Here is a 13983-nt window from a genome sequence, read left to right on the forward strand (position 1 = left end):
GAATGTGAGGTTTTTTTCTTTGTGTTTTATTTTTTCCTGAAAGCTGCACTTATCTATGCTTCTGTGGAAATACAGAAAGTATGCAAAAGTGTCTGGGAAGAGAAAAAATTACTTACAATGATCATTATACTATCGAGGCAAATATTGTCAACATCTTGACACTTTCATCTACACAATACTCCTGTTAACATTCTTTCCTTGAGATGTTATTTTTTAGTTTATTATGTTAAGCAGAAAAAATAGAATACATCTCAAGGAATGAGACTTTTTTTAAAGAGAATTCACCAGCTTCCCTCTTGGAAGCTCAGGGACAACAGCCAGGGAGCTTCTCCTTTGGGGAAACAGCCATTAAAGATTCAGATATTTAAAAGCAACCATATAAGCAGGGAAAGTTAGAGATAAGAAATAGGAAGCATTTTGGTCTCATTTGAATCTGCGTAACTAAAATGAAGTGGAAGCCGTGGGGGGGGGGGTGACTATTGAGAATCAGGCCCCATGTCCAGGCATGTGCAGGTATGTATAGATACAAAGACCTACTGGAAGGAAATGTGAACAAGCCAGCCCACCACAAACCACTCAGGATTGCAACTCGACCAATCATTGCTCAACTAACTTTTCACCTGATCTGGATGTTATTGCCCCAGTTGGAACCCAACTCAAGCATAGCCTCATTTTTATAATGGACAATCATTCTGGAACCTGATGGACTTGTAATCCTTATTCAAATAGCTGACAGAAGTGACTATAATGCCAACTTTTCTGTGTGGATATAAGCCTTATCCCGTTCAGGCAAATCAAACACAATTCAAGAGCTTTTTGAATTTGTGTCCTGGGCTGAAGTCTAATAAAATTCCAAATAAATGCTTACAGTTTGCTTTCACCAGATCTTGTTCATTCTGGATGATAAAAGTCACTGTGTATGTCCACAAAAAGCACAAACCAAACTGAGAAAACCTTCAGTTTATACCTCAGATTGAGCCTCAGTATAGAGAAAGCCAAAACAATTTCTTTGTTTGGCCCTGCCAAACAATTTCTTTTTTTTGGCCCTGCCAAACCTGCAGGGCCTCCCTGGTGGCATAGTGGGTTGAGCGCAGCGCTGTGGGGCTATCCGCAGCCTCTGCAGTGTGGGTTCGATTCCCGGCCAGCCAGGGAGATACCCACATAGCCCAGCAGACCTCTCCTGTCTCGTCCACTGCTCCCCTCAGCAGTGCTTTTGGTCCATAGGCCTGTACTGCTCCCCGCTCTGTCTCTGGTGAATCCTCTCATCCTCCTGCACCTCTGGCCTTTACCCCAGCTCTTGTAAAATAAATAAAAATCTTTAAAAAAAAAGAAAACACCTGCAAATCCCAGGTAAGGAGGAGAATCAGATTTCCACCATTATCCTATTATTAGATTCAGATATCCAATGTTCATGGAATCATTACAACTGCATTCTGTTGGACCACAGCACGTCACAAGGTTATGGAGACCAAGGCCCAGCAACTTGTCATGTGAAAGCCAAGCCACCAGAGGAGACTGCTACAAGGAAAGCAGTTTAGCCAGGTACTGGGGACCTGAGAAGATGGCAGGTCCCAAGCAACCGTCTTGCCTCCTTAGGCTCAGTGAGGGCTTACTATGGAGGGGGAGGGGTCACATGGGCTGACTTACTGGCATCTGTGGTTGCTTTTCTCTTAGAAACCTTGTTAAGGTCTTAGACAACACCACTTTTTTGCAGAGTTTGCAAAATTCTGGTGAATTTTGTTATGGTAAGTGCTAGAACCAGCCAGTTCCTCCCTCGGGGCATTTGATTGAGATAGGAGAACTAGCTCCTGGTTTCTGTGTCATTTTGATTTCTGGGTTTTCAATTCCCAGCCAGCCTTGAGATCAGCTCAAGATTTTTTGATAAATTTCCAGTCTTTTCAGTGTCTGTAATCAAGTCTCAGAAAGTTTGATAAGTTAGGTAAGATTTTTTTTTTTTAATGTACTCTTAGGGTTTGAGAGCAAGTTAACCCTTCAGACTTTGTCTCACCCACACCCTCCCATTTTCAAAAAGTAGAAAAATAGGATCTACCTCTTAATAGGAGACTCTTCTAAGGGTTGTTGCCATTTTTGTAATCTACCATATAGGGTATCCTGGTCTTAGAAAAAACTGGTGACTTGTATTCTTTTCCTCCAATAGCTTCTAGTACTAGAAGTTCAGCCTTTGTCAGGGCCTCCCTGGTGGCACAAGGAGTTAAGTCTCAGCACTATGAAGCAATCTGCAGCCACTGCAGCACAAGTTCAAACCCTGGCCAGGGAGCTACACACATGGTGCAGCAGATCTCTCCTGGCTCTCCCGCTGCTCCCCTCAGCAGTGTATTTCAGAAGATCCACCTGTTCTGTTCTCCATTCTGTCTCTGGTGAATCCTCTTACCCCCTACACCTCTGGTCTGTACCCCATAAATAAATGGATAAATAAATGGATAAATAAATAAATAAATGGATCTTTTGAAAGAAAAAAATTTCAGCCTTTGTGCAACCAGACTTGTCCCAAAATATCTCCTTTTCCTAAGCATATAAGGGTAGGCTTAAGATCTGAGAGCTATGTAGAGACACATTCATTCTGCTATTTTGCGAAAGTCTGAAATTCCTTGAACAGGGTCAAGAACACTCATTTCTTAATTCAGGATGAAAATCTTTAAATTTATTGTTGTGTCCATTATACATTTATTTAAGTGCTCCCATTTTTGGCTGGCAGTTACATTCATTATTTCATAAGATTCCAATGTGTCAAGAATCTCCTGGGGGCAAGCAATCCTAGAACAATACCTGACTTTCACTATGTATTTGAATAACAATGACTTTCTCTACATACTTCTGTGTGCTAGTTTTCATTTTGAGCACTTAACATGTGAATTAAGTTACTCTTCATGGTGACTCTATGAGATAAGGACTCAAAGATCTTGACTCATACAATTTACAGGTGACTGGAGGCTCAGAGCGGTTAAGCAGCTTTCTAAAGGTCATCCACTAGCAGGTTAATTCATTTATTCCTTCCATAAGCATTCACTGAATGCTTTCTCTGCTATGTGCTGGCAATGTGACTGGACAAAATTAAGTGTCTGTGGGGAAAACAGACAAGAAATCAGGAAATAATTGCATTAGGCCATTTCTCATGATGAGGTAACCCAAGGCATGGAAATGTTTAGAAGGAACAATACCTTGGGTCAAAGGTAAAATGAAATTCAGGTCTAGGAGAATCAAATTCTGAGATTTTTAAGTGATATTTTCTTGGAAATAAGGACTTTCTTTGTGTGGGGAAATGTTCTACGAGTATGTTTATGAATAGTTCTTTAAATAATTAACATAGTTTGAACTACATTTATTAGGACTATTTTCCACTCTAATGTTAAGTAAATGTATGATATGCCAGTATCATCAAACTAAAACCAGTAATCCCGGCTTTCTGAAACTTGAATAAGTCCACCCATCATCCAAGGCAGTCATTGTTTATTCTCTCCTGGGTTTGGTGACATGGTTAGGAATTGGGGTGAAGAGTATCAACCCCCAATAACAAGGTTACACATCCCATAGATAGAAAAGTAAAGTTAAAATCTCTTCAAAATAATAGATCTTTAATATTTTATTGGACAAACAAGTATGTAATATCAATACCTTTCAAATAAGCTTTTTAGATTTGGCTAACTTGACCCTCCCCTCTTCTGATGAATATTGTGAGGTCTCCTTTCCCTACCTGAATGTCCCAAAATTTCCACCACCTACTCTGTCTGGAGAGGCAATCACTATTTTAGAATAAGCAATCCATATTTAGAAATGGGCACATTTCTAAAAGAAAACATCACTTTTTAATGGATTAAATATCCACTTGGATTCAATACCATTAATTCCTTTTCCTGCTGATCAATCTCCTTCCTGTTCTACAATATTGCGTGATAAAATCCTATGTAAGTTCTGTCTTTTATAGCCTATCACACTTGGCATTGCAGCCTGTGACCTACTTCTGGCATTATATTAAAAATCAAGTTGCATCTGTTGCTTCTTCTTACCTCATAGTCCTGAAGCCCCACCTCCAAAAAGCAAAGGTGATTATCTTTTGGGCTCAGGAGCCAATGAAAGTCCACCAAGACTTGTCTGTTCTATGGTCAGGAAGATGCCTCTTTCCTCAGAACTAACAGCCACTTTACAAATTGTAAGTAGAGGGGACAGAAGACAACAGTTCCACCCTCCTTCCAACACCGGAAGCTCCCCACACAGACTTTTGACATTGGTAAATATTTACACTAATCTGCTCCCTCTTCAGAGATTTGTTGCGTGCATTCACGTGAGAAATGTTGCTTTATAGATTCATTCTCAGCACCCCAACCTCAAATTTATCTCTCTGAGCCACCCATCCACCCTGCCTTTTCTTCCATTTGCCTAGGCAGTTCCCCGTCTGAACCAAATGAGGGGCCAATTCCAGCTCTTCTCTTTGGTCCGGTGTGCCCGAATGGGACGTGGAGCCTGCTGCAAGCCAAAGAGAAAATTTGCCACTTGGACCTTCAGATCTCTTGACCACAGGACCCTCGGCCAAGCAGTGCCCCAGCACTTTAATTTTGCAAAGGATGTGCTGGACCATTGGTCCCAACTGGAAAAGGTAAAACTTGTGTTTTAACTTCGAAATATTGGCCAGGGCCAACTGGAGGGGTTTACAACCAAAGATGATAAAATTCAAACCCTCTCTGTGCCTGGTGCTAGAAAGTATAAATCCAGAGGAGAGATGTTATAGCAAAATGCTAAGAACACAGGCGTGACAGCCAGACAGACCTGTGTTCAAATTCTGGCTTTGTCAAATTTGAGCAAATTTTTTACCCCTAAAGCCTAGTTTTCTTATTGGTAAAATGTAAATGTTAGTTTCAAAGTGTTGTTGAGAAGATTAAAGGAAACAATTAATAAAAAAGTGCCTAGCATAGGATTTAACAGCTTGCAAATACTCTGTTTTTATCACCACTTGTAAATATTATTGTCAGAATGATATGATTTATTTCTCATTCAACAAACCTATTCTGAGCATTTCCCAGCACTAAGTTTTAGAGACCCAACCCCAGAGTTGCTCACAGTTGGATGCTTTCTTTTTTTCCCTCTAAGCAAGAGAGAACCACAAAGGGTAAGAGGCAGGAGGGACAAAGGGAAATAAGTTTACATCTGGGTGATGGAATTTAGAAAGATTTTGTAAAGCAGGGAGACAAGACTGGATCCTGAAGAATGGGTAGAATTTCAACAAAGACATATGGAGAAAGAAGCTGTAGGCAAAGAAAATGTGAGTAGAAATAGGACAATAAGAAACTATGAGAAATATTCAGGGGTATATTGACTGAGTATAGGGTCATATAAAAAGTAGTGAGTTTTTTTACACCGATGTCTTAAAATAATAACAATACAAAACACCACAAAACAAAAGCAGACAATTATAAATCAGAGACATCCTGCAGGGGAGGTGGGAGAGGGATCAGAGGGAGGGAGGGATGCGCACAGGGGACTAAGGGGCTGGTGCACGGGTGCATTGGGGAAGGAAACTCTATGGGGACTACACCTGGGGGGGTGGGGGAAGCAAATATTGTTTAAAAATGAACAATGATGTAAAAAAAAAAAATAAATGAATATATAAAAAGTAGTCAGTTTTGAGGGGGGAAAGGCAAGAAGCTGTTGAAACCAAAAAGGGCCTGAAGACTGAGGGATGGAGTTTGGAACTGGTGTGATTGGGTGTCGGGAGCTACCGAAGGATTTTGAGTTGGAACAGAGTTGCCAGAGGTCAGACAAGGATATTAGATCAGGAACTTGAGAAGTACTCCCACGGCCTCAGGAATAAATCATATTGCAGATGGTTTCATATTTAACAGCTCACATGAAAACTTCAGGAAGCTGGAGAAATAGCTATGGGTTCTCGGCCTGGCCCTGGAACACCCCCACCCCCCAGCCCCCCTCCACCCCCCAAACCCCCCACCCCCACAACCACCAAAAAAAAAAAAAAACCCATCATTGATAAGCAAACAGAAAATTGATGGAGAGAGGGTCTGGGTGTGTTATCCTTATTCATCATGTGCGGAGGACGGATTGGGGAACACCCTGCCCACTCCCCATTTCCCCTGTTGTAATGATTGGTTCTAAAATGGCCACATGGAGAAGGATCCTGTGGACCAGGCCACTGTCAGTGCAGGAAGGAGGAGAAAGGTGAGATAAAGAGACGGAGGGAGCAAAGAGGTTGACAAGGGAGAAAGAAGTGGGGTCAGGAAAGAGGACAGAAGTAGGAAAAAAGAGGAGAGAGAGGACAGAAGGGAAGGCCGACGAAGAGGGTGGGAGGAGGAAGCCACTTCTCTTCCTCCATCATCCAGAGGGAAGGGAAACCCACCCTCTAGAATGGAGAGGAAAGCTTCGTCGGGAAGGAGATGCTTACAAGGGCTGGATCCTTCATCTGTGCCCCCACGAAGCAGTGTTGGAAAATAGAGGCTTTCTTTCTCACAAATTGCCCCACTGAAAAATAAATTGCAGCAGTCAATAAGGTATGTTTGGGGCAAAAATAAAATTAGAATGGGTCGGGAAGAAGACGCTCTTTCTCTCCAAACAAGATGGCGCCCTGGGAAGTCTTTGCCTTCTTCTAGGCAAGGCTGTTTCAACACCGCCAATGTCGAGTTTCCTCTACATTTGTTGAAACTCCTCAGTACCAGCAGGCCAGTTGCTTAAACATTAAAATATTTCATGCCTCTTGAGAAATAGTCGCTGCTCCCAAGGCCCCAAGCATCCTGGACTGTCTTTAAGATCTGACCACTCAAGAGTGGTATCTGACCGGTATGGGCCTCCAGGAGCCATGGTCCATGTTGACTAATAGCAAATATTTTGAATATCATCCCACTTAGGATGGACACAGGGAGGCTCACCCTGCTCTCTGGGAAGTCAACACCGAAGGAGAAGAGGATAAATGGAGCTTTGAGAGGATGAGTCATTTCTTCCAGAAGGCAGCCAGCATCCTCTCAGACACCTGCGGCCTCAACCGTGGGGACCGGCTGATGATAATCCTGGGCCCCGCACCGGAAACCTACTGCATCTTCCTGGCCTGTGTGCAGTTAGGTGAGGCTGGGGAGGGACCCCACATGGGAATTCAGGTGGAATCTTGACCTCAAATCATTCACACCATGGAGAGGTGTTAAAGGGATGGCCCTCAATTCCTGAATTTCTCTCATGGTATCGGGGTCTTTAAACAGGCCTTGGTTGAACCCCACTTCAACCACTGACCACACTTACAGTGTACTGTAAGGCCACTCTGAGTCAGTTTCCTTGTCTATGAACTAAGCAGAGAGATAGAACCAGTCTTACTGCATTTCTATGAGAATTAAAAAGCAAATAATCCATGTAGCATGCTAGGCTACCAGGCCATTCGTGGCTTCAAGGAAATATAAAGCTCTGTCCAAGCTCAGTCAACATCAAGGAACAAAACAAACACCCCTCGCCCTCTTGGGGTCTCAGTTCCCACATCTGTAAAGAGCGTGGGGACAGTCCTAAGAGGGCCCTCTCCATTCCCGTATTGGACAGTCCTGGGGAACCCCCAAATGATCTTGAGGTGAGGTTTGGGATGCTTTTAGGATGTCCTTCCCCTTGTGGCATCTGACAGGCCTCTGAGGCTCACTCTCCAGCGAAAATATCACCAGCAGGAAATGCCTCCATCATGGGCAATCTCGCAGGGGTACTGATGTGAGGGTACTGATGAAAAATCCCACTCTAATTCAGGCCTCCTTGTCTTCTCCCCTCAGAATACAGAATACAGGCATCCTTTTTTTTTTTTTTTTTCTCTTTAGTAATTGGGAGACTCCCGTGAAATTCAAATAATTGTCTCTAAGATGGTCCAAGCTTGCATCATTAGGAGTTGTCCAAAATGACGTAGTTGATTATTGCCTTTGCCTGCTAACAGGTTGTTAGTCAGGAAAACCTGAAAAAAGTGACTCAAAGAGCAAATTCCCTTGAGAATGCCAGGTGGTGGCACAGACCGAAGAGAAAGAAGCGAGTCGGGGCCTCCCTGGTGGTGCAGTGGTTAAAGAGCTCTACCTGGCTATGGCCAGCCACTGCAGCACGAGTTGGATTCACCAGCCAGGGAGCTACCCACATGGCGCAGGAGACCTCCCCTGTCTCGCTGCTGCTCCCCTCAGCAGTGTATTTCAGTAGATCTGCCTGTCCTGCTCCCCACTCTGTCTCTGGTGAATCCTCTCACCCCCCCCCCACACCTCTGGCCTACACCCCAGTTCCTGTATGCATAAATAAATAAATCTTAAAAAAAAAAAAAAGAAGTGAGCCAGCCCTACGCTCGTGTACACCCGGGATCCCAAAGTCTTCCCAGTTCCCACTGGACTAGGTTATCCTGAGGGGCACGGACCCGTTTGGCCCGGGCCCAGCGGCTCTTTCATTTGAGGTCAAGTTATATGAAGGGATTTCTGTGGCCGTGTCCAGCATAGGCTGCAGCTATCAGTCCAAAGCAGGGTAGGGGCCATTTACATGGTAATAATTAAAATGATTTACAGTGATCAATGGATACATGAATGGTTCTGCTTAGTTCATCTGTTTGGTTTTTTGGTATACCACGTATGAGTGAGAGCATACAGCATGTATCTTTTGCTGTCTTGCTTATTTTGCTAAGTTCACTAATCCCCTCTAGGGCTAGCCATACTCACCTTTCACAAGTTGAATACTATTCCATTGTGTATAGACAACACATCTTCTTTATTCACCCACTAGTCAGAGGGCACTTAGTTTGTTTCCAGCTCTTCACTATTATAAATAATGCTGTAATGAACTTGACAGTACATTATGTCTCTTTGAATTAGTGCTTTCCTAGTCTTCTGATAAATAGCCAGAAGTGAAATCTCAGGGTCATATTGTAATTATGTTCTTTTTTTAAAATGATTTATTTTTTTATGCATACAAGAACTGAGGTACAGGCTAGCAGTGTGGTGGGTGAGAGGATTCACCAGCGACAGAGGAGGGAGAAGAACAGGTGGATCTACTGAAATACACTGCTGAGGGGAGCAGTGGGTGAGATCAGAGAGGTCTGCTGCACCATGTGGGTAGCTCCCTGGCCAGCCAGGGATCAAACTTGTGCTTCAGAGACTTCTGACAGCTTCATAGTGCTGTGCTTAACCCTTGCGCCACCAGGGAGGCCCTGTAATTATGTTATTAATTTTTTGAAGAATTTCCATAAGGGCTATGCCAATTTCCATTCCCAGCACTTATAAGGGCTCCCTTCTGTCCACATCCTAACACTTGTTGCTCCCTGTCATTTGGATAATAGTCATGTTATTGGTTGTATGCTAGTATGTCCTTGTTCTGATACCTTTCTCTAACAATAAGAGATGATGAAAATCTTTTCATGAGCTTACTGGACATCTGCATGTCTTCTGTAGAGAAGAGTCTATTCAGATCCTCTGCCCATTTTTTAATAAGACTGTTTTTTTTGTTATTGAGTTTTATGTGTTCTTTGTATATTTTGAATATTAACCCCTTGTCAGATATATAATATACAAATAGCTTCTCCCACTCAGTAGGATATCTTTTCGTTGTAATGCTGGTTTCTTTTGCTGTGTAGATCCTTTTCAGTTTGATGTAGTCCCAATTGTTTAGTTTTACTTTGTTTGCCTTGCCATTGTAGTGAGTACCAAAACTCATCTGAAGGCTGATATCAAGGAGTATGTCACCTATGTTTTCTTTTACATATCTTATTGTTTCAGGTCTTATATCCAGGTCTTTAATCCATTTTGAATTAACTTTTGTATATGGTATTAGATAGTGGTGTAATTTCATACTCTTGCCAGAAATGCAATACTATTTATTAAAGAGACTTTCCTAGTTCCATTGTTCTTAGCTTTTCTATCAAAAACAAGTTGTCCTTATATGTGTGATTTTATTTCTGGGCTCTCAACTCTGTTCTTTTAATCTGTGTGACTGTTTTTATTCCAATACCATGCTATTTTCATTACTCTCACTTTGTAGCATAGTTTGAAGTCAGCAAGTATGTCACCTCAGTTTGTGTTCCTTATTGTCAGGATTGTTTTGCTACGAGGACCTTTTGTAGTTCAAAATAAATTTCATGATTTGGTCTGACTGGCTAGCTTAGTTGGTAGAGCATGAGCACAATGTTTTTAAGATTCACCCGTATTATAGCATGTATTAACACTCCATTCTTTTATGGATGTATAGTACTCCATTTTACATATATACCTACATATGTGTATTGTATTTTGTTTATCCATGTTAGAGGAGGTGGGAAATGTCTGCACTGGTAAACCAGATCCTTTAGAAAATTAGGAAGTCTGTAACAGGGTGTATAAGCATTATGGTAAGACAGGCAATATCATAATCAATTTTTCCAGAAATATTCAAACTCTCCAGACCTGAGCAGTCAAGGGAAGCCTCTGCTTGACACAATCGTAGAACAATCTGGGGCAGCAGACACACCCAGTCTGTGCCACTCACCTAGTTAGCCCAAAATAAGTATCATATGGATGAAAGGAAGATTAAGGAACAGCCCATGAACAGAGGAAGGACATTTTGTGTCTAATGCAAATCCAGGAACCCACACACCAGCCATTGTCAGGCAAGGGAGAAAGAACAAGAGGGCCTTTCTGTAACCCCCTTGCATCACTCAATTTCAAAATCAGCCTACATTTCAAATAACTATCTGACCCATGAAAAGCAGCCCATGGAAATTATGGGCTGCTTGAAGGGGAAAAGGTAAATGGTAACAAAGGTCGGTGCCCCCCCCACTTCTCAGTTGTTCGCTGGCTGCCATTTTGTTGCTGGCCCAATGGCGAGGTTACATCCCAGAGAGAGATAGTATTCAAGAGACCACCTGTGCTTGCCAGAATACTCGAGGAGATATTCTCACTTAAAAAATATGAATAAAATCTTCCTTTGTGGCTCTTGTAGGAATCACCTTTGTGCCAGGAACACCCCAAATGACTGCCAAGGAGATTCTCTATCAGCTGCACACATCTAAGGCCCAATGCATTGTGGTCAACAAGGCTGTGGTTCCACTTGTTGACTCTGTGCTGTCCAACTGCCCCACCTTGAAGACCAAGCTCTTGGTATCAGATAAGAGCTATGATGGATGGTTGGATTTCAGGGATTTGATGCGGTGAGCGGGCACTGATACTAAACAGGGCACTAAAATCACAAAATGTCCGACTTTGGAAGGCATATGTGAGAAGCAATGTGGGTAATGTGGAAGGAGAGAGGGGAGCAGGTCAGTAACGTCTGGTCAGTAATGTCTGTCTGACGGGAGAACACTCCCAACACAGGAATGCCTGATCTGTCTTACAAGTTCTCAGTCTTAGTGAAAGTCTTACCTCCCAAAATTGGGAGTGTTAATTCTGGGAGAAGGCTGACCAAGAAAAACACAAAGAGGTTAAAATAAAGTAATGGCATTAATTTGGGAGCCTTAGATCTGAAAATTGGAGAGCACAAATTCAAGTCTTAGCCCAAATTGTGTCCCACTGAGGGATTTTTTTTTTTTAATGACAAATGATAAATGAGCAAGACAGACTGCAAAAGAAGCTTCAAAAAAAGCAGGGCATTGAGAAGGAGTAACCTGATGTGAGAGGGGAGCATTACTTTAGATTTAGTGGCTTCTGGGGAGAGAACATTTAAGCTGAGATTTGAATGCCAACATGGCAACCTTTTGAAAATCCATGGGGACCATGTCCTTGGCACAGGGATCACTGAGGGAAAGGAGGGCCGGAGGCAGGAGTGCCCTGGATCTGTTTTGAGGAACAGGAAGGATGCCAAATACGGTGAGTAAGAGAGTGGGTGGACAGGGTTGAAGAGCAAGAGACAGTGATACTAGATGCCCTGTAGATTATGCAGGAAGCCATCTGGGAAACCCTGGAGAGAAGGACTTGATTGGATTTACTTTGTTGACACCACACTCTGGCAGCTGGAGGAACAATAGAGCACAAAAAAGGGAGTAATAAGACTGGGACGCAGGCTGGTGCAGCTGTCAGGGTGAGAGGCCACCTTGGCCAAGAAGGAGCAAACCGACAGGACTCACTTCTGGCACGAAACGAAAAGGAACACCCAAATACTCAGTGACAGAGAGAAATACCATTTGAACTTTAAAATAAATTTTTAAACATGCATGCGTTTATAAAATAATCAAAAAAACAATTTGAAGTTTTAAAATCTATATTTGTATCTAACTTTGATGTTTGTATTGTAGATTTAAAGTTTATAACTACAAGGTCGTCTTGGAAGTCTTTTAAAATCCAATTAATTTTTAATATTCTCTGAAATTAAAGAAAATCAAATTGGCAAACTACCGTCCTTGGACTAGCTGCTTATTTTTTTTAAAGATTTTTTTATTTATTTATGCATACAAGAACTGGGGTACAGGCCAGAGGTGCGGGGGGCATGAGAGGATTCACCAGAGACAGAGTGGGGAGCAGAACGTGAAGACTGAATGAAATACACTGCTGAGGGGAGCAGCGGGTGAGACAGGAGAGGTCTGCTGTGCCATGTGGGTCAGCTCCCTGGCCAGGGATCAAACTTGTGCTGCAGAGGCTGGGATTGCTTCACAGTGCTGTGCTTAACCCCTTGCGCCACCAGGGAGGCCCTAGCTACCTATTATTATAAATAAAGTGTTTTTGGATCCAGGGATGGGTTAGAGTGATCAAGTGAGGTGAGTCAAGAAAGTGCTGGGTTGGGCACCAATATACATTCGCACCAACAGTGTGCAAGAGTCCCTTTCTCAGCACCCTTGCCAACACAGGCTGTTTTCCAGTCTTTTTGATACAGGCTGTTCTTATGAGTGTGAGGTGACCAGAGAGAACCTGCATGTAGAACTCACTGTTGCCTCTTTTGTGACCTACAGAGTCGCCCCTCCTAAGCAGACCTGTGTGGCGACCAAGAGTCAAGATCCAATGGCCATTTTTTTCACCAACAGAACAACAAGTTCTCCCCAAATGGTCGCATTTTCCCACTATGGTTTGGGAATGGGATTTAGCCAAACCTCAAGGTACGCTCCTCACACAACCTTTACAGGCCTGAGAGCTCTTTTCTTGTACAGGCAAGAGAGTGTTTCATGGGACTAGAACTAAGAAGTTTCTTACCCATGACTGCAGAAAATGTCAATACTGAGAAAAGGAATAGGACTGATGAAAGAGTGGAAAAAGATGAAAAGATGAAAACATAAAACATAAAAAGATGAAAAGTGAATTATTGTAGATCCAGAAATCTAAGATTCTGAGAGACAAAGGAAGAGCAGTAAGTTCATATAACTAGGGAGGGGCCCAGGGCAATTATCCCAAAACAATACACTGCTATATGTTGCCTGTTCTGTTACAGGCACTGGGATGAGTAAGAGTGACAGACACAGAGGTAGAGTCACAGCTAATGAAGGGTTTGGGTCTAGAGACAGCATCTAAGATGAAAATCCCATGTCAGACAAGCCTTTAAAAAAATCTCTAATAGCTCTAAATGTTTATCATACCGTCTCTCGGTAAATCCAATGCACTAAAACGGATTTCTGTCTCTTCAGTGGGATACTCATTGAAGTAATTGATTTAGATGTTTTAGCTTGGTTTTGAGAGGGCTTAGTTTCCCATACATACTGTCAATCCTGCCTGCGATGACTCATTTGAAGATGAGTCAAGTGTTTTTACCCTCAAAAAGTCCATAGACTCATCAGCAAGCAAAGCGTAGTATGTGAGTAACTACAATACATGACAGAAGTCAGGGTTCTATGGGAGAGAGAAAGTACTAGCAGGACTCAGAGGAAAGAGGCATCATTTTCAGAGGAAAGGAGCATATAAAGGATTAGAAGTGAACTTTGTATCTGGAGTTCCATCATATGGCTATGAGGGTGCCAAAGAGCACGCAAAGCAGAGCAGAGTATAAATGGCAAAGCATGGAAGAGAAAAAGCAAGGGGCTAGAGAGAGCGCAGGGTCCCCTTGACTGCAGTCGAAGTCGTGGAAAGAGAAGAAGGAATCACT

At 42.6% G+C, this 13983-nt stretch overlaps 2 protein-coding genes across 2 annotated transcripts in view; one reads left to right on the forward strand and one right to left on the reverse strand.

Annotated features, from left to right (window-relative positions):
* LOC119242359 (acyl-coenzyme A synthetase ACSM6, mitochondrial-like) overlaps window positions 1-13983 on the reverse strand; it is a 272902-nt gene that overhangs the window by 66532 nt on the left and 192387 nt on the right. The window lies entirely within an intron of this gene.
* The window catches only part of LOC119241867 (acyl-coenzyme A synthetase ACSM1, mitochondrial-like), a 52679-nt gene continuing 43116 nt past the window's right edge, over window positions 4421-13983 (forward strand). The window contains 4 exon segments of the mRNA XM_054692913.1: window positions 4421-4612; window positions 6870-7080; window positions 10924-11131; window positions 12863-13006. Coding sequence (XP_054548888.1) covers window positions 4421-4612; window positions 6870-7080; window positions 10924-11131; window positions 12863-13006 — 755 coding nt within the window.

The sequence above is a fragment of the Talpa occidentalis genome, unplaced genomic scaffold (genome assembly GCF_014898055.3).
Source record: "Talpa occidentalis isolate TD23 unplaced genomic scaffold, MPIMG_talOcc4v2.1 talOcc4.12, whole genome shotgun sequence".
Classification (NCBI taxonomy): domain Eukaryota; kingdom Metazoa; phylum Chordata; class Mammalia; order Eulipotyphla; family Talpidae; genus Talpa; species Talpa occidentalis.